Source organism: Microcaecilia unicolor, chromosome 4 (genome assembly GCF_901765095.1).
Source record: "Microcaecilia unicolor chromosome 4, aMicUni1.1, whole genome shotgun sequence".
Taxonomy (NCBI): Eukaryota; Metazoa; Chordata; class Amphibia; order Gymnophiona; family Siphonopidae; genus Microcaecilia; species Microcaecilia unicolor.
In genome coordinates, this window is record NC_044034.1 from 278384405 (window position 1) to 278405651 (window position 21247).

A 21247-nucleotide genomic window follows, 5' to 3' on the forward strand; every position below is an offset into this window, starting at 1 on the left:
TTACCCATGTGAACCTACAAATGAACTCTTGCAAAGTTAATTAACATGCATAAAAAATTCTAAATCATGTTTAAAAAATTAACAGGATTTGAAATATCCAAAAAACATCCAAAAGGCATGAAAAGGAAAATAAAAAGTGAAGCAAAAAAATTTTATTTATTTGTTGCATTTGTACCCCACATTTCCCCACCTTTTTGCAGGCTCAAAATGTTTTGTGAACAGGGCTTAATTTCTGCAGGAATGGCCTAGAACACAGTTCACCTCTTTTCAGATTCCAGAGTAGCTGGGGTGTTCTGCTACAGCCCTTCCCTTCCAAGCAGCCTGCAGGGAAGGAGGTGGGGGTGGGGTGGTGGTGATCCTGAACCAGAACAGACAACAGTCACTCAGCTCCCTAGTCTAGCCCAGCCCCACTTCTCCTGTTTGTCCTTCCTTGATCCACCCGTTTCCTCGGTCAGCCCTACAGTGCCGCTTCCTTTGAATGAACAAATCAAAGGGCGCTTTTACTAAATTTAACGCATGCTAACGGACATTAGTGATTGCTAAATGCCACAAGACCCATAGGTATAAAGGGAAAGGGAAATGGGACTTGATATACCGCCTTTCAGTGGTTTTTGCAACTCCATTCAAAGCTGTTTACATAGTATATACAGGTATTTATTTGTACCAGGGGCAATGGAGGGTTAAGTGACTTGTCCAGAGTCACAAGGAGCTGCAGTGGGAATTGAACTCCCCAGGATCAAAGTCCACTGCACTAACCACAAGGCTACTCCTAGGATGCGCTGTATTTAGCTCATGCTACTGTCTGTAAGCTTTAGTAAAAGGGGCCCCTAAGCTTAAGAACCAAGGGAACTGGGTTTGATTCTCACTACAGCTCCTTGTGACTCTGGGCAAGTCACTTAACCCTCCATTGCCCCAGGGTACAAAATAAGCAATTGTATGTAATATGTAAACCACTTTGATTGTAACCACAGAAAGGCAGTATATCAAGTCCCATCCCCTTTCCCTGTCTGTACACATTCTTAATAAGTACTGATGTTCTTGTAAATAATTAGCCCTGACATTGCTGCTGTTTCTGATTAAACAGTTATTCTGTTTTGCAAGGTTTATTTTGGTGTGTACCATTCCTTCATATCTTTTCACGCTTTATAAAAAGTAAAGGACTAAGAATTGGATATTTTTAAAATATTTTATTGTTTGCTTGTAATCTGTTCTCATAACTTTTAATTACTAGCTATAATCTCTATTGTGGAATAAAATTAAATGAGAGCGTGCACCATTGATTGCAGAAGAATGGTGAGTTCTGGAAAACAAATGAAACTGCCTAGAATACTTTGCTCTCTTCCAAATGTCCTCTTGTTTAATCCTGTAAAAAGAAGAAGGAAACTTCAGTTGTAGTAACAATTTTTCTCCATGCAGAATTTACTTTGAGCACATTCAGTTAAAACAGTATCTTAATGACATAAATGATCAAAAATGGATGTGCAGCAAAATAAAAATTGGCATGTGTCCATTTTGGGCCTGAGACCTTACCGCCACCCACTGACGTAGCGGTAAAGTGTCGTGCATTAACCGGGCGGTAATCAGCATGTGTACACTCCGATTACCGCCCAGTTAGTGCCGCATACTGGAAATTTTCCGGTGCGCGTGGTGGATGCACATAAAAAATGTAATTAATGCACGGGACTCGTGGTAGCCGGGTGGTAATTCCAAATTGGCATGCGTTGAGCACGCATAGGCACCCATGCGGCTTAGTAAAAGGGCCTCTTTATAACAAGCAGTGCCAGTAGAATATGGATAAGATATTATTTTCTGTCCTGTCTGTTTTCCTCTCTGGCTATCCCAAGGTACACCTTATTGGTGATCATTGTAACAAAAATGGAGTCACAAATTTGAAAGGAGTATTTGATGAAAGGAGTGTCTCAAACATAGAATATATTCTTTGGAAAGCAGCTATCAGGTTAAAGAGAGGTATGTTTTGATCAGTTACTCCACATTGTATTCTTACCAATTTTCAGCCTAATTCTAAAAGCACTAAGAGGTCCTTTTATCAAGCTGCGATAAAAAGGGCCCTGCGATAGCTGTTTTAGCCATGCACCAGGGCCCTTTTTACTGCAGTGGGTAAAACATCCCTAAAAAAGACATGGCCATGTGGTAAGATTATTGTTACAGCGTGGACATGCGGGTAGTGGGGGGAGAGGGGAAGCACTTACCGCCATCCATTGAGGTGGCGGTAAAGGCTCATGTGGTAACTGGGCCACTGCCAGGTTAGTGCCACGCTATGAATTATGGAATTATTTTCCGTAGCACCGGAGATCGTGTGTGCTCAAGGCAGAGCTACCGCCGGTAGCCAGTTGGGCTGGTGGTAGTTCCAGGTTCAAAACAGCTGATCTTTGTGGCATACAGTCTTCTTTCCTGTTGAAGTGGAATCGGGGTTCCTTGTGTACAGCGAGTGAAAGAATATGTTTGTGATAAGACACTAGAGGATGGAGTCTGAAGACCTGTTCTCTATTAAAGATAAGTGGGACAAGCTTGCTTTTGTATTTTTTAGACATTGGATGAAAGTATTGAACGGTTTTTTTTGCACGTATATTCCTGCATGAGGGGATAGTTAGATTAAGGGACATAGGATTTTTTTGGATTCAGTTCTTTTTCTCCTATTGGGAGTTTTTTTGCACTGAATCTTTTTTTTCCCCCTGTTTCTTGACACCTATGATAGTAACTGGACTCCCTTTATGGTAGAGGGTTTTGTTAAGTTCATCCTTTTATGACCAAAAACAAGTTGTATTCGGACACACTTTGGTGGTAATTTTATGAAGCTTTTTATGAAGCATAGGGGTATGTTTGCTAAGGTGCATTAGGTTAAACTCTAACACTCCTATACATTTCTACAGGCCTATAAGCATTTAACGTGCATAAACCGTTACGCCTGTTAAAAATGCTAACGCACCCATAGCGCCACTTAGTAAACATAGCCCATAGTTTGTATAGAGTCGAGGTGGAGTTGTGATGTACTCGTGTATTTTATAAAATATACTGGAACATAGGTAGAGTATATGCAGTGGTGTGCTGGAGCCGGCTTTTGAGAACCGTTTAAGTTTTTAAGAATTTTGGGAGCCGTTGTTGAAGTAGCCCCCCCCCCCCCCCCCCGTTGCTACTTTAACAGCCGGCTTCCAAAATTTGGACTCAAGCCCCCTTCAGAATTCCCTTTTACTTTGCTGGCGGGGATGCTGCGCCCTGCCAGCCAAGTAGACAGGCTACTTCTGTTCCTCAATGTTTGATGGGACTTCTCGTGCAAACTCGGAGCAGTCCATTTATTTGGCTGGCGGAGCTTGACAACCCTGCTAGCAAAGGTATGCCTAGTGCGCCCTCACAGGGGGAGGGGGGAAGAGAAATGCATTACTCCCCTGCCCCTCCCCCCCCCCAGTTGCACGGCTGGCTATGCCCAGAGAGAGAGAAAGTGTTGACAGTTGAGCGTTCACATGTCTGGAGTCTAGACAGAGCATGCGCAGGGTGCATAATTAGGCGTGTGGATTATATAATCTAATCCAGCGGTTCCTAAACCTGGTCCTTGAGGCACCCCAGCCAGTCGGGGTTTTAGGATATCTACAATGAATATTCATGAAAGAGATTTTCATGCACTCTCTCTCATGAATATTCATTATGGATATCCTAAAAACCCAACTGACTGGGGAGCCTCCAGGACCAGGTTTGGGAACCACTGATCTAATCTATGCACTTTCTTTTGCAATCTGGGTGTAGGCATTTACACCATCTCAATAGGGGGTCTAAGTTCTTGACCCCCATATAGGGTAACTTCAAAGAATGTTGTTTGTCACAAACTGAGAGAAAGTTTTGGCTATTATGCTTTTTAAAAAAAATGCAAATATTCTTTTATCTGTCAAAATCTGCAGATTTGGGAAAATAGCAGCTGGGTATGAGTCATATTTCTCTCTCTAATTGGCAGTTCTCAACTTTTACTTTGCATCAAACTAAAAATAAATAGAAGTATTTGTATAGAGAATGTTGGAAAATTCAGACAGTATTTCAGTCCTATTCCCTATTTTGCACTATTAAATTGATATGTGATGACTATATTTAAAAAAAAATTATAAAATAACCTTGGTCCTATTTTGGCTTTTGAACACATGGTACATGTGACAAGTTTTCAAAAACATTTGTAGTCATCTCTTTAAAAAGTCCACGTGTATTGTCATCATTTTCTTTTTTGACAAACATATTACTTATTGCACCTTACATCCCAGATACCGCTTGCTTTTGAAGTATGGACACACCACACAAAATGGCAGCACGTTTTTCTTTAGGGGAATAATTATCGATGTGGACTACCATTAAAGATGCTATTTATGCAGAGACCTAGTTTCTAATAGCTGAGGTTAACAGTAAATTAACACATCTTAACAGTAGCCCACATTGATAACTCCCCCCCCCTTTAGTGTTAAAGGCTAAAAAAGAAGCACACAATTGTTTGTTTCATTTCATTGGTTGACTAGTGCTTTCTTACCTGTTCTTCTAGCTTGTTTTTGTCTGCTGGTGGCCAGGGTTCCAGAGGCATATCTGGCAGTAGGGGTGGTTGAGCAGGATAATTAGGCTGTACAGGTAGGTTTGGTTGTTGGGGATGCAGTGAGTTGTTTGGTTGCACAGGCTGCTGGTGTTGTACAGCGTGGTTTGGCTGCTGGGCTGGCATTGGATGTATTGACTGGAAGGGAGGCAGTGGCAGCATTGGTTGATGAGCTGGCATTGTTAGTATTGGATGCTGAGGTGCCACTGGCAACATTGGCTGCTGGGCTTGCAGGATTGGATGATGGGGTGATAGCGCTGGGATTTGGTGATGAGGTGGCATGTGTTGCTGGGGCAGTATTGGTGACATGGGCATGATTTGATTCTGCAACCATCCACCCATTGGCTCATAGCCCATGGAAGGATACTAGAAAAAAAAGTAATTATATTTGTAATAAAACTGTTGAATAATTCGTTTAATTTTTCTTTTCATCTTGATTATTTTCAAATGTCTGTCTACCTTGCTACTCCCTTTGCATGGTGTCTTTACCTTCATATCAATGCCATTATTCTTGAGCAATCCTGAAACACATTTTTCAGACTCTTTCCATCAAGTTTTTTTGTTGGTTTTAGAACTTTGAACATGTCTCTCTAATTAGAATCTGTCTGAGCTTAATAAAGAAAGGATAACTGTCTAAAGTTAGTCACAGGTATATTAAGTGAGTCCCTTAAAAATGTTTCACTTATAACATTTTTGTTCACCCTTATTCATACAAATCAAAATTGACTAAATGACAATTCTTACCAAGAGTCACTCTATAAAGATGAAAATATAAATATATATACCTGGTTTCTCATCATGGACTGGTACCATTTTAGAGGTGTTAGTATCTTTGGAGAAAAAAATAAGAAAGACATATTTGTCTAAATTTAGATTTAAAGTGCCCAGTTATAAGCCAGACATAGCAATGATTAGTCAGTTCATCTTTAATTCCGAGAAGTAAAGATATTTATAAGAGTATAGGCCACAATTTCCCAATGCCAACATACTAATAGGACAAACAACAAAAAAACTTGAGGGTTTTTTTTTTGGGGGGGGGGGGGGGGGTCTGGCCGATTCTCCCTGCTATTTCAGAATTCCATCTCCATCAGAACTAGGGATGGGTAGCCAACAATGTTTCATGTCTTTATCCAGGTTTTTCATTCAATTCCGGAACAAATGTCATGAAGAGTGTACGCTCTTTTCCAGATAGTGCACACATGCATGATGGTTTGTGCATGCAGTATCAGGAAAATGGTGCGCGCTCCTTAAGAGTGCACACTTTTTAAGAAGCGTTCCTACTGTTATCTGCAAATGACATTTCACTGCAAATGCCAGCCCATCCCTAATCAGAACCAGTGTCTATTGGGCTATGGGGCATGAGTCTTCATTCTCAACAGGCTGAGAGTTTCCCCATCCCCCCATCTGTAAATCCCCTACCCAACTTAGCCCAGTCATTATAGGAACATTTTCTTGGACAAGAGGTCATAAACCAAGGATCCCTTCAGAGCCCAGTGAACAATGAACTCTAAGTTGGTGCACCAGGTGGTGCTATTGAGCAACAGCTTAGCCATCTCCCCCTCACCCCCTCAAACCTTGAGCTTGCTGCTGTTAGGGAGCATAAGATGAACCTGAAAATGAAGACCAGGTCCTCTGCATGGCAGAGTGCAGCGCTTGACACAAAGTCATTGGCCTGCTTTGCAGTTCGTTTATTAACGGTTTTATGCTTCAGTTTTGCCTTGTCATTCCACTAGATGTATTATGAAGAAAGCATCACCATGTTTCTCAATTCATAAACCAGTGCTACAAAATTTTTTTTTTTTTTTTAAAGAGCCCCATAGAGGGAAAAAGCCTTTCTACACCATAACATCTTACTCGTTACAATGTATTTTAACCTATTGACTTAAATGAGCAAGCTATTTTTTGAGCATTTTCCTAGTGCTACTGCTTTAACTTGTCCGTACGCTAGGTCAGGAAAGTGTGGCATAGTATACAAACTAGAGTAAACAGTGGTTTAAAGCAACCAAAAGCATATCTTCTGCTGAACCTATTATGGCTGCTAGTTTTGCCACATTTGCTGCCAAGTTGCATGCAGGATGAAAAATTGCATGGGTTTAGGAATAGAATAGAATATTGGATGTTGAAAGGAGGAGAAACGTTTGTGAGCAGTTCACATCTGGAGTATCTTGTGTTTCATTATTTGTTTGACCTACTGGCCATTACTCTTATTGTAGCAATAGAAGGCATTTATCTGCCTCCAGATGTGAACTGTACATTGAGCTTGTAATGTTTTCTGGTACTTTTCTGGAATTCCTATTGCTCTAAAGAGGACATGAGGATTTGGGAAATGGAAATGGATTCCTCGATAATGTTTTTGCAGGCAGTCCAAGCTTTCTTTTTAGATAAATAGAAAAAGATCTAACAATTATCTCTGAATTTCTAAGCTTATGGTCCCCAGGTGCAGTTAGTGACTCAGTATAATCATTGGGCTGGATATTTGCAAGGGGTGATATGTTTTTAGTGGCATTATATGGATAGTACTGCTGAATTTTTACACACTTCCCCGTTGATATCTAGGTAGTGCTGGGGTTGAGCTTGGGCATTCCACTAGCTCATGGATAGCCGGAGAGATTCAGCCACTTGCCGCACCTGCTGTGAATGCTAACCCAATTGTTTTTCTTTACCAAGAAACTTGCTTAAAATGTTTTCCCAATGGCCAGAGGTAAATTATTGGTGTGTCCCAGGAGCAATGAAGGAGATGGTCAAATTTGGGAAACAAGAATTGATTATAGTAGTTAAACTTGAGGGATTGCAGAGGGGCCTTGCAAGACTGGTTTCAGTGAGATCCAAGTGACAGAGGATATGTTAAAGTGAGCAACACATAAGGTAAAATAATTCAGATTTATAAGGGTATAAGTTACCTTATGTTTGTATTGCCTTTTTTTTTTCTACATTTCCTCATGGAGTTTTTCCTCGTTTCCCCCCTTTCTAGGTGGTGGGCAATAATTAGTGAATTTTTCCTCATGCATTTCAGCTAATGATGTTAATTAGGGTATTTCTATAATACTTTTTCAAAGTTATTTTTGAATTGTAATATATAAATGCAAAAAAAGAAAAAAAAGGAGTTACCATTTAGGAAAAGGAGCTGGGATTCAGTTGGACAGTATGTCGAAATACTTAGTTTAGTGTGCAGCAGCTTTTACAAAACAAATGGAATGTTAGAAATTATTTGGAAACGATTAGAAAGCAATCCTGCCAATATTATAATCTATCGAGCCATGACGTGACCACACATCTTGCATACTTTGTGCAGTTCTGATTTATTTCCTCATTGTAAAAAAAAGCATTAGAAAACGTAGACAGGCAGGCATCAGAAATGATAGGGTTAATGCAACAGCTCTCTCATTAAGAAAGTTTTAATTGCTTTGCACTGTGACGAGGGAGATATAATAGAAGTTCATAAATTCATGAACAGTATGGAACAACTTGTGGGTCTTAAGTTTAGTAATCCCTATAGCACAAGGGTCAGGGGATTCTACAGACTGGTCTTTTACCAGTTAGATACTTTCTGTTGAAAAATGAATTGTCAAAAACAGTTTCCCCATGGGCACCTTATTTGTCTTTTCAAATAGTCATGAAAGTAACCACATATAAAAGGCTTTATTTTTTTTCCAGTGTAAACCTGTCCAGCAGTTTGTTGATGGGGGATGTAGAGAGATGCCAGGGGTATACGAAAAGGTTTGGAAAAAGATTTTGGAGGGCATGTAAATTCGTCATCAACCAGGCAGATTTGGGGATCACTATCTCTTACTTCTGGCATTGGAGGGGCCAACACAGTAAATGCTGACAGATACCAGAAAGGGATCTGGTCCTTGGGATCTACTGGGTGCTTGTAAAATACCCATATTGGACGTTTGGAGGACATAGGATCCTGGGCTTGGTAAGCCATTGGTCTGAGTCAGCATAGCACTTATGTTCTTATGCAAAACAAGAAGCAAAATTGAAAGGCAAGGTTTCCTAAGGTCACATTTTGTGCATGCAGTTCTCTTTATACTAACACAGAGGTAGGCAATTCCAGTCCTCGAGAGCTGCAGGCTGGTCAGGTTTTCAGGATATCCACAATGAATATGCGGGAGATAGATTTGCAAGCACTGCCTCCTTGGTATGCAAATCTATCTCCTGCATATTCATTGTGGATATCCTGAAAACCTGACCTGCCTGCGACTCTAGAGGACCGGAGTTGCCTACCCCTGTACTAACAGATTACTGACCTCGTAGCTGAAGTTGACGTATCCAGGATGGTGAGGGTGAGGCAGCTAAAAAAAAATATTAGAAGTGAAATTTCAATTTCAGATGTGAAAAATTATTTAAGAATATGCAGTTCAGTTAAGAAAAGAAAGATTGTGTGGCTGTCATCATGATACTTTGTATTCAGTCACAAAAGCTATATTTATTTAGAAAACAGTGTTTAGTTAATTTTATATATATAATTAACTAAACACCATGGGGCTTGGTTAACCTTGTCAAAATGAGGTTTTTAGAAAATATCTACTTTACCTGAATGTACACAGCTTCAGACTTATATTAATTTATAATGATTCAGAAAGCTACATATATATAGACTTCTACATTCTATGCATTTTTACAAGTCTAAACTCTTATTTCTCTTCCCACTGCATTTGTCATTCAAAAGCAGTGTATCTCAGCCTAGTCCATTGGGACACACTCAGCCTGTGAATATGCATGAGCTAGATTTGCATACAGTAGATGTAGTGCATGCTAGTTGAACTCATCCATATTCATTGTGGATATTCTGCAAAACTGACTGGCTGGGTGTGCCCCAAGTACTGGGTTGAACATTTCTGATCCACTCTTAAATCTGCTTAATTTGAAGCTTTCAGGGTCAGCTACATTAAATCCACATATTCTCAGGGATAGACAATTGCACAGAATTAACAAGGACCTGTTTATGAAAAGCATCTATTCAGAAATAAAGGGGGAGAGATGATATAGTGTAGTCGTTCATTGCTGCTCTCCTCTCTCCTACTGCATTACCCCAGCTGACTATCATCAGAGGAGAGGGGAATGCCAAATTTATCCCCTGAACCAGATAAGTATTATTGGTCTGTGTTTGGGGGTGGGGTTCAGAGGTTTTTGGAGCTCCCTATTCAAGGGACTCCTTGTGCCAGTTGTCCAGGCCAGGGTTGCCTTGACTCAGGGTGCTCTGGGACCGAGGGGCTCTCTAACTTTGGAATCCAGCACCAATCTAAAAATGTCCTGTTGATTTCCACATCAGCAGAAGCTAATCATTACTGCAGTTTGCTGCATCAGAAATAATTCCATATTCATCTCCTTAACATATATGTATGATTAGCACACCAGTTTATTTTTTTGCTCTACGATACTAACTATATTGGAAGTAGTCATAGTAGCCACAAAACCAGGGCTAAACTGGCAGTAAATAACTGCTGAGCTTAGCAGAGTTTATTACATTGGGCTGTTACATTATAAACCCGCTGGGGTTGGAGAAATACCTTTGTGAATGCAGGTCACCTCGAGCTACAAATGTGAAAACACATGAGCTGAAAATTGTTATAAAAATATCTGTTTTCCAGTGAAAGGTATAAAACTTGTTTATTTAAGTTCTGCTTTTTAGATATTCAACAGCTTTCCTTTGCAAAATGTGCTTAAAACAAAATTTGATGCCATAACTTTTCCTGTGGATGTTTTTGATTGAAGGAGTTGTCTTCCTACCATGTATAGGGCAGTGTTCTTAAACTGTAAATGTATAATTTTTAAAACTCTGCCTTAACACCTTGCATATGTATTCTTAGTGACTTTTTAAAGTAACATTTTTGAACTGTTGATATCTGGAACAACTCAGCCCACAGCGGTTCCATATAATCCCTTTGCTACTCTGGTAGCAGCTGCCAAGTATCATATCCAACCTTCAGCTCTGACTGAGTCTGTTACTAACAAAGAATACACAGGAAAGAAGTGAGCAGATAACCGACTTTCCGACATCTGCAGCTTTCCTTTATCTGTTTTCATTGTGCATATCATTAACATAACTATGGGATCTTCAAGATGTAGCAAACTTTTTCCCTTGACCAATCATATATCATTTAGCAAACCAATAGATAATGTAACAGCCCCCGTAAAAAAAAAAAACTACAAGTGGTACTTAAAACATGATTTTAACAGGACTATGATGAAGCAATCAAAGGGTATCAGAAGTGGAGGGATATATTTATTTTAAGGGCTGAAGTTCATACTAGTAAGATTATTTTTGCAGATTTTACCTGTTACTTGAAACTTATTTGACAAGAAGGTTGTGACATTTGAGATATTTAAACCCTATGGTCAGTAGTGTATTAAACACTGACTGCAACATCCATAGGAACTGAATGGGCTTCATCGCATTTGCCATGTTGGGAATCACTACCACATCTTAGTTAAAGGAGCCTCAGAACCACTATCAATAGAAGGGGATGGTGCTGAATCTATGTGTACTGCCTTTTTACTGTTCTTTTGTTTTTTTTATTTGTTACATTTATATCCCACATTTTCCCACCTATTTGTAGGCTCAATGTGGCTTACTTAGTACCGGAGAGGCTTTAGGATTCCGGTGTAAACAAATACAAAGTGATGTTGTGGTAAGATAAAGTTCATGTGGCACAGCCACACTAGGGAATCGTACAACGGAAGAGTTGTGTTATGTCCATTACGTTCTTTAGTTTTGTTGTGTTGCAGAGACCAGGCATTTATGTTGGATCGGTAGGGTATGCCTTTTTAAGCAGGTTAGTTTTTAGTGTTCTAATTTAAAAGCTCATAATTATGCGGATAGCAGCTGGCTATCGCCGACTATCTGTAGAGTTAGGAAGCATGCTCGTGCTCTGCTCTTCTTACTCCAAGAGCTATCCAGGTAGTGCCAGGATGATCTATAAGAATTTTCAGTGGCATTGGACAAATAGGGCTGAATTCAGTAAATGGTGCTCAAAAATCGTTGCTCAGAGCTGCTCTTTATATACTAGTGCATAGTTGCAGATTTCCGCACTCAAATTTGAGTGCCAGGACGTAGCCTTTTGAAACCAGGTGTAATTCCTGGTGCCCAATTTGGACATGCATCCCCTGTATTCTGTAACACTGTGTATACATTTTTTTTGGAATGCCATTGACCTGCACATGACCCTCTCAGGGCCACCCCCCCCCCCCTTTTGAGTTTGCCCGCTCTGGAATATGGGTACTCAGTGTTAGGATTTCTGGCTGTACATCATAATTAGTGCTAATTAACATCAATTATTAATGCCCGACTGCCATGAATTGGCTTGTTAACCAGTTAGGTTGTGTGCGTATCTCTGGATCACACCTAAATTGTGGCATGCAAATTTGGGCGTCCATTATACAATCCAGGGGATGGTGTCACTGAAAATTAAGATGGGGGTGGGGTTTATATATTTAGCACCTACCATTAAATGGATAAACCATTTTGCTTATTCAACCTATATACTACTATAACATTCACTTTTTTATATTTTTGTTTTCTCCAAAGACTTTGGGCCCTTTTTACTAAGCTGCACTGTAGACGAGCTAGTGTTCATTTTTAGCACACACTAAAAATTAGCACGCACTAACCCTAGAGACACTCATATATTTCTGTTAGTGTCTCTATCATTGGTATGCACTAATTTAGTAAACAGGGCCATTAGTCTAAGCTGAATGTACAAAGCTATGCTTTGGCCACAGAATCATTGCAGAAGGATTCTAGTTTTGATAGCAGCTTGTCAAAAGATTATGATTACTATTCAGAAGCACTTATCCAGATAACAGAGCACCTCCGCACTATGCAGATTGTGCTAGGACAGACCCAGAACTTCCCCAGTGAGTGGCAGATTGTGCTGCCTTAAGCTATCCAGATAGCAGACTGAATATTGCTACTCTCCGGATAAGTTCCAGCGCTGACCACCTTATTCAAATATCGAACACTTTCCACTATCCAGATAGTGGCACTGAACATATGGATATTTTTTTTGCGCCTGCATCTCGATCTATTTGATTATACTTGAATGTGCATTTTGGGGTTTCCTAATAAATTGACTAGCATCGATGTGCTATGTAACTAGTGGGCCAGGAAGCCTATCTTGGCTGTCTTACGGCACTGAAATTGTGTAGCAGCATGTAGATAGGACTTGAGTGTCAAATACAATGCCATTGGCAATCTTAATAGTGCAGATGTGGCTTTTTCAGTGACACTTACTGGCATAGTGAATGTCGCAGCTATAAAAGACACAAGCAGGATCCAAGACCTCATCTTTCCCAACTTAGGTAAATCTGTTCTGCTCAAAGAGAAAAGGACATGTGAACACGTACTGTTTAATATTTGTTACATAGTGCACATGAAACTGAATTGTCGTGCCAAAGCCGACTGCTGTCTCATTGACTTGCACCTGTATAGCATGCACTGTTATTTTGTAACAAAACAACAACAAAACTAGGCAATTTGTAGGCCATCAAAATCATTAGAAGCCACACACATTTTGCTATATTTGTTGTCTTGGTAATTGTATCGGTGACTTAAACTTTGCAATTGAGTTTGTGGCTATTAAAAACTGTAATAGCTAAAGTCATTACAATTCTAGCTAGACTACAGATAGTTCTTAAGCACACTCCAATTCAGAACACTCTCATAAGCAGATTTTTAAGAAACATGCACCGAGGAGTGATGATTGACCACCCATTTCAGTCAGTATTGCTGAGCCGGTGAAAATGCGGTGATGCATCACTGTAAATATGTAGTAGCACTCCGTACTTTCAATAATAAGTCTTTAAACCACTGGAGAGCTACTTTTTATTATTAGTTTCAGCTGGTGCAAATTCACACTGTACAAATGCTGCCCCAGGTCCTCCAGAATGCAGTAAATAAATGCATGATACTGACTTCTGGAAGGACTTCTCCATCAGGCTAATGTAAGGATAACATAACTATAAAGTTTCTAATAGTGCACCTAAAACCTGAGGATACTATTGCAGAACAGCAGAATATGGACAGGATTGCCTTACCTTCAGTGTCCTGTGGAAGAGCTTCTTTGGCCCGACTGTGGAAGGCTTGGTAGTGTGAAACCTTAAATCCCCACATGCTATTTAAACCACTTTCTAGCTGCCAAACAGCCAATCATCTCTCACCTCCAGAACTTCTTGTGTCAGGAACTTTCCAGCCATCTCGTAGCTCATCAGATTAAATGTTGTGATTACAGGTGCAGCCTTTCATTAGAACAAATCATATGTTTTGGAGCCTGTCTTCATTATACGCTGGTTGTCTGGGATATGTTCTGAGAGTGTTCTGCACTCTTCTTCACATCACAAAAGCATTTTTCATATCTCACCCAACAGCTTTTGTCAGGACAAAGAAAAATAAATTTCTGATTTTTAAGCACGTGTCTATTTATTCTGAAGTTTCAGCTTAGATAGTATTATATTCTGTTAATAAAAAGGTAGAGAATAAAGTGTTGACTAGCGGAAAGGTTAGCAGAATCTAGGTGGCAACACTGGTAACTGGGAAGCAAAGCCAGTGCTATTCGGACTTCTATGGTCTGTGCCTTGATTGTGGCTTGGATAGATATGGATAGGCTGGACTGGATCTTTTCAGGGGCTTCAACGACATCTTCTTCAGAAGTTTTTGAACAAGGACAGTGCCGGGCAGACCTCTATGGTCTATGTCCTGAAAATAGCATGAACAAATCAAGATCAGGTACATATATGTTGTATCACCTCATAGCTTTATGTAATGACTTTATCTATTTGAGCAGACTAGATGGACTGTACAGGACTTTATCTGCCGTCATCTACTATGTTGCTATATAGATGTACCCATGGCATCTTGCATTTATGATATCCATCAGGTCTCTGGACATTGTTTTTCAAAAGTAGCTTGACGTGATGTAGGATGGAACATACCATGTTGCACAGCTGAAAATAAACATTGCACTATGTAGATGCAACTGCTGAGTTTTATTATTTTCATAGTGTAACTCTGAGTTGCACAAATATACTATGTTCAGTAGTGCTAGATATTGAACAGAATCCAAAGGCAATGGGGCAATGCCGGATTATAACATAAATAGCAAAATCACCCACTCAACATAACTAATATAGTAGAAAACATATTTTTTTAAAGAATTGAAGAACCATTATAGTCATAAGCTGCTAACAATTAGTTTTAAATACAAGCTTATCAGCAATTCTAATCATGGGTGTATAAAACAAAGTAATCACCTCATGTGAAATATCCATGTGCAAATGTCACCAAGAAAGCAACACTCAAATAGTGTGCGTTTTTAAAATAATATATTAAAAAAAGAAGAAAAAAAAAGAAATTCTTAAATAATATAGAGTCTCTTTTACTGAGGTTTTGCTAAGCCCTAAAATGGTTTTAGTGCACCAAATAATGCTTACTGCAGGGCATGCTAAAGTATCCTGTGGTAATTTCCCTGTTTGTGCATGGTAATTGTGCATAAACCATTTTTCACTTTTTTGATGGGGCAGGGAGTGAGCGGAGAGTGGGTGTGTCTCCTGTAACCAGCTGATGCATTGACATTGCTGCTTGCTAACTGGTTAGAGCAGGGAGCATTTACTGCCTTCTAAATTTGAGGTGGTAAGTGCTTCCACATTAATAATTTTGCCAGTCCCACATGCTAATGGAAACATTAGCACAGGACCGGGCTCCTGTGTTAACCCGCCAAGTACACTCCGGCGCTACAAAAATAAATACACTTTAGTAGCACTGGAAATGATGGCACTCTAGGTGTGGGACGTACTGCCGGGCTGCTACGGTAGCCTGGAGGTACTTCCTGTATAGTAAGCGGTAAGCCCGCATTGGGCTTACTGCCGCTGAATAAAAGGAGCATTAAATAATTCACTTCCACATGATACCACAGCTAGAAAAAATAAAGAATTAGGCAACCTGGTACAATGAACACCCCTTAAAGGAGGTCAGAGCACCAGATAGCTCCGTATGTGAGAAGAAAATTGTTTAAAAAAATAGAAATAAAGTCAATCAGCATTTCAGATGAGTCTCCATGTAGAATTTGGAATATCAAACATGCTGTTTTGAACACAATTCACTCATATACTGGGAGCCAATACAATTTTGCAGTATAAGAAGAAATACTGCTAAACTTGCTAAATCTGAAAATTAATCTATCTGAAGTGTTCTGGATTAACTGCAATTTATTTTTTCAAAAGTTTGAAATTGCTGGTGAGTTTATTTTTAAGATGAATTGTCTGCAGCTCCTGATTGTATGCTAGTTCTTTAATAATTTATTTAAAAAATATTTTTTTTTCTGCTCTATTATGTTGAGTGGGTGATTTTGACGATTCTGGGATCCTTTAACAAAGGTGTGCACGCTAATGAAATAGCATACGCTAAACGCTAGAGTCACCCATAGAAATATGTGGGTGTCTCTAACATTTAGCGCACTCTTATTTTTATTGCACACTAAAAACGCTAACATGCCTTTGTAGAAGGACCCCTCAATCATCTTCTAAATGTTGCATTAATGAACAGAGGGCCCTTATAAAAAGGAACACTAGTGGGTTTAGTGCATGCTAAATGCTAGAGCCACCCATAGAATTATATAGGTGACTCTCAAGTTTAGTGCGTGCTTATTTTTAGTGCGCACTAAAAGCACTAGCACGCGTTTGTAAAAGGACCCCTGAATGAGGTTATCATGTCAATGTGCACTATTAGTGAATAGGCCTTTTTTTTTTTTTTTAATAATGGGATTTGCACAGGATATGGAACATTAATGTAGTAATACGCTATTGTATCACAGACAAGATACAAACTGATACATTTTTAAGAATATGTGGAAAGTACCTAAAACACTCTTGCTAATTTGGTTTGTTAGTGCTTTATCATGCTTCTTGTTTTTATACTTAGCAAAATAAATTCAAATTAAATAAAAAGAAATATATATATATATATATAATTATGATTTGTCTTCATTTGCAGTAAGTAACATGGACCAGAATTCACGCTTGATTCCTGAGCTGCCATCATAGTTTATTACAACATAATTCTTAAACGTCTTTGTTTTAAAATGTGAACATGATTTATTAAGCCTAAGACTTAAAAAACAAAAAACAAAAGAGCCATTGTGACATGTTTCATAACCCCCACCCCCGGTCTACCACATCTCCTTTAGGATCTGATTTACTAAGACTGCCCCCCCCCCCCCATTTTTTATCTATTGACAAAGAAAGCTGCATAAACAAGAGCTTCCCAAACTGTGGGTTGGGACCCCAAATAAGGTCACAATCTAGGTGGGCTCTCTGTAGATACATCATTATTCTGCACCTCCAGGTGGTCACACAGTTTTATTTGGCTGCAATCATGGGGTCAGGGCCGGCTTGATATACTCCCCTTTCCATTGCTTTCTGTTAACTGCTACCATCACAGAAACATCAGCTCTTGTACACATCCATGCTTGACTCTCCTTAGGTTTAAGGCACATGGTGCAAGAACTTTGGTACAAAGACTTGTAAATCTTAAATCTCATATAAGATTGGCACCAGAGTTCTGCACCATGTGGAGATGTAGAAGAGTTGTTTCTTCAGCTTCAAAAAACAAACAAACAAACAACCCAAAAAACCCCCAACACATTGGAGACCTGAAATTCTGTGTGCCAAGGTGCAATTTTCCTGCACCGTGGTGACCTAGTATCCAGGTTTTGCCAAGCCCAGATTTAGGTGGAGAACTGCATTGAAAAAAAACATCAGATTTTCCATCATACTTAAGGATTAACCTTTCTTAATTAGTAAAGACAACAAAAGCCAGCCTGTTGTACTAAAAATATAAAATGAAGTACCCACCTCACTCTTTGAAGTTAATCAGCTGTTATATACAAACACACACATAACATACATTATATCACATAAGAGATTATGTAGTAGTTTCCATAGTGCTAGCAAAGCAGAATATATACAGGTAGGCATCAAGAAAATGCTATGAGCAGTGCTAGCAGTTTTTATCAGTGTCCTCATGATCAGTATCTTCACCAGAGTTAGCATATAACTAGCAATCTTAGGGGACTTTAGTTTACATATTCCTACATCATTAGCCAATAATAAGATGCACGCAGCAGTCCAGTAGTGAGATAGGGGCTGTCCAGTCTTTTGCACTGAGTGTCACATGTTTGATTATCTCCCAGTTGGTGAGAAGTCATATGTGTGTACTCGGTGCAAAGAGCTTGTGGGTGGGTTCGATCTCTGAAGGATAGAATAGCAGACTTGGAGGAGCTGAGACAGAAAGAGGTTTATAGAAGAGGCCTACAGAGACATAATAGAGAAGTTCCACCTCCAGTCTGGTAACCTCTTTGCAGCCATGGAGGAGAAAGATCTCCTGAAAGGAGAGCATCACTATGGAGAGCCAGAAAGTGATCTTGTAGGCAGGACCTGCCCTCTAGGGGATGCAATATCCTCTCACACTGAGCATATGTCTCCAGGGGCTTCTGTCCAGGAGCAAAGGGTTAGGATGTCAGTTATAGTTGGATATTCGATCATTTGGCATGTAGATAGCTGGGTGGCTGGTGAATATGAAGATCGCTTGGTTACTTGCTTGCCTGGTGCGAAGGTGGTGGACCTCACATTTCACGTAGATAAGATTTTAGACAGTGCGGGGTGGAGCCTGGTGTCTTGGTACTTGTGGGTACCAGTGACATAGGAAAATGTGATAGCGAGATTCAGGATCCAACAGACAGACAGAGCTTTGGAGTCTCAGTGCATGGATGAGGTGATGATGCAGGAAGCAGGGTTTTAGATTTGATAGGAGCTGGGCAAAATTCTGGGGAAGGAGGAGCCTATTCCAGAAAGATGGGCTCCACCTTAACCAGGGTGGAACCAGGCTGCTGGCATCAACATTTAAGAAGGAAATAGAGCAGCTTTTAAACTAGAAACTGGGGGAAGGCCGACAGTCGCTCAGAAGTGCATGGTTCAGAACAAGGTAATCTTTAAAAGATATCACCAAAATAGGGAAGATAAGTTATCCCGATAGCAAGGTTGCAATAGAGACCATAGTTGTCCAGTCTCTTTAAATAGAGCAGACAGATTTTAAAGATTGCAAATTATCACTGTCAACTGCTGAGCATGTTGTAAATAGGAACAACAAACATTGTTGGAAATGTCTGTATTCAAATGCCAGAAGCCTAAGAAATAAGATGGAAGAGTTAGAATATATTGCACTAAATGAAAAGATAGTAGGCATCTCTGAGACCTGGTAGAAGGAAATAATCAATGGGACTCTATCATACCAGGGTACAAATTATATCACAGAGATAGGGTGAATCAATTGGTGGAGGGGGTAGCATTATACATAAGAACATAAGAATAGCCATACTGAGTCGGGCCATACTGAGTCAGACCAGTGGTCCATCTACCCCAGCATCCTGCCTCCAACAGTGGCCAATCCAGGTCACAAGTACCTGGCAGAAGCCCAATTAGTAACAACATTCTTTACTAACAATTCTGGGGGGGGGAAGGTGAGCAGTGGCTTCCCCCATGTCCATCTCAATAACACTGTCGAACTTGTGGAATAGGACACAAACATATCCCTATGTATAGAAATTCCTTATGTAAATGGGAAAGGGATAGTGATAGGTGTGTACTATTGTCCACCTGGCCAGGATGAACAAACAGATGCAGAAATGTTTCAGAAATTAGGGAGGCTTATAAACTGGGGAACACAATAATAATGGGTGATTCAATTACTCCGTTATTGACTGGGTAAACTTAACATCAGGGTATGCTCGGGAGGTAAAATTCCTTGATGAAATCAAGGACTGCTCTGTGAAACAGCTGGTTCAGGATCCAACAAGGGTAACAATTCTAGACCTAGTCCTGGAGCACATGATCTGGTGTGGGAGGTAATGGTGCTGGGACCACTTGATAAATGGGATCATAGCATGATCAGATTTGATATAATTTCTGGTGTAAGTACACACAGGAAATCCAATGCATTAGCATTTAACTTTCAAAAAGGAGACTATGATAGTATAATGAGAATAGTAAAAAAAAAATAAATAAAAGTGCGTCAGGTATGGCTACTATTCAAAAATACCATCTTGGAAGCCCAGACCAGATATATTCCATGTATTAAAAAAGGAGGACGTCAGGCTCACAGGTCTATAGTTTGGATACCTATTGCTATTCAAACTGTTTGATTTGATATAATATTGAAAAATTTCAATAAAAAAAATTATCAATCTAGGTTGGTATATAAATGTGCATATTCATAAATAAATGTGGGATTCTGCACTGGTTGAAATACTCTTTGTTGATCAGTTTAAGGATTCTCCACGAGTCTATTATGCCTAAGCTTCAGTGGCCACATTAAACTGCTTTAGATACGATAACACTTCCCCACTGAAAAATCAACAAAATTAGCTTGGACTGAACATGTTCAGAAATGCTGCAATGCTGATATATGGGGATAATAAGGAGAGGTCATTATTGTAGGTTTTCAGTGGTGACTTGAAGCAGATATGATACACTCCATTCTGTGATTCTCACCTCAAAAGGCCCTTTTACTAAGCTGCGGTAAAGGGAGCCTGTACTAGCGTCAGCTTGTGTTTTTGACTTGCTCTGAGGCCCCCTTTTACCGCAGCGGGTAAAAGTCTGTTTTTTTTTGCTAGAAAAGAATTGGCCGCACAGTAAGTGAACCACTTGCCGAGCACCATTTCGGGGGGGGGAGAAGCACTTAACAACCACCCATTGAGTTGCAGGTAAGGGCTCCCATGCTAACCCAGCAGTAACCGGGCAGCGATTACCACTAGGTAAGCAGCAGTGCTACAAAAATAGAAATAGCTCCGGAAATGGCACATGCTGGGGGTAGTTTTGGATTGGTGCATGACAAGTCTGTTGCTGCATGCCAACCCTTTAGATAAAGGGCCCTAAGCACACTCAGGGGCCCTTTTACTAAGGCACACCAAAAAATGGGCTACACTGGTGTAGACGTGTTTTGGACGTGCGCAGGTCTATTTTTCAGCGTGGCTGCAAAAACGGCCTTTTTATTGGGGGAGGGGGGGAAATGGACATACGGCCAAATTAAAACCAGCGCGCATCCATTTTCGGCCTGAGACCTTATCACCACCCGTTGACTTAGCGGTAAGGTCTCACGCGTTAACCAGGTAGTAATCGTCAGCGCACGTACACTGCCGATTATTGCTGGATAGTTGCCATGAGGTAGAATATTTCTACCATGTGTTTTGGAAAACGCATCAACAATGAAATTACTGCCCGGGGTGTGCCGTAGCTGGGCAGTAGTTCCAATTTGACGCATTGACGCATGTTGGATGCGCATAGGCACCTATTTGCCTTAGTAAAAGGGCCCCTCAGTGCATGATTTTTATTTTATAAAAACTTTTTTGAGATGATGTGTCAGGGGGTAGGGAGTGGGTGTGGAAGTGGTAACCAGTTAGTGCGTGCATTAACTAAGGAGTCCTCGGCAGCATCTTAACAGGAAGTGATAATGGCTCCCATAATCATTTTTTTTCCAGTGGCTGCACCCTAATGGTAATATTAGCACAGCCATTAACCCATTAGTGCCCAATGTTCCCATATTTGTTCCCACATATGGGAATATTGGGCACTAATGGGTTAATGACACAAATTGAAAGAAGCCCTTTTTCACAGATG

The 21247-nt window shown here is 40.1% G+C and overlaps 2 protein-coding genes across 3 annotated transcripts in view; one reads left to right on the forward strand and one right to left on the reverse strand.

Moving 5' to 3' along the window:
• ARHGAP6 (Rho GTPase activating protein 6) overlaps positions 1 to 21247 on the forward strand; it is an 817167-nt gene that overhangs the window by 614268 nt on the left and 181652 nt on the right. The window lies entirely within an intron of this gene.
• On the reverse strand, positions 1294 to 12887 carry AMELX (amelogenin X-linked). The gene is made up of 5 exons (XM_030201608.1): positions 12816 to 12887; positions 8830 to 8874; positions 5365 to 5409; positions 4523 to 4945; positions 1294 to 1363 (listed from the first exon to the last, which is right to left on the reverse strand). Exons 1-5 carry the CDS (start codon positions 12867 to 12869, stop codon positions 1358 to 1360), a joined length of 573 nt encoding a protein of 190 aa, XP_030057468.1. The 5' UTR covers positions 12870 to 12887; the 3' UTR covers positions 1294 to 1357.

What these genes read in the sequence shown, in the direction of transcription:
- AMELX (XM_030201608.1), bottom strand. Translation starts at nt 12,869, where the DNA reads ATGAGGTCTTGGATCCTGCTTGTGTCTTTTATAGCTGCGACATTCACT. An exon ending in CTGCGACATTCACTATGCCA is followed by an intron (nt 8,875 to 12,815) that starts GTAAGTGTCACT and finishes ATTTTTTTTTAG; the next exon opens with CTGCCTCACCCTCACCATCC. An exon ending in ACGTCAACTTCAGCTACGAG is followed by an intron (nt 5,410 to 8,829) that starts GTCAGTAATCTG and finishes TTTTCTCCAAAG; the next exon opens with ATACTAACACCTCTAAAATG.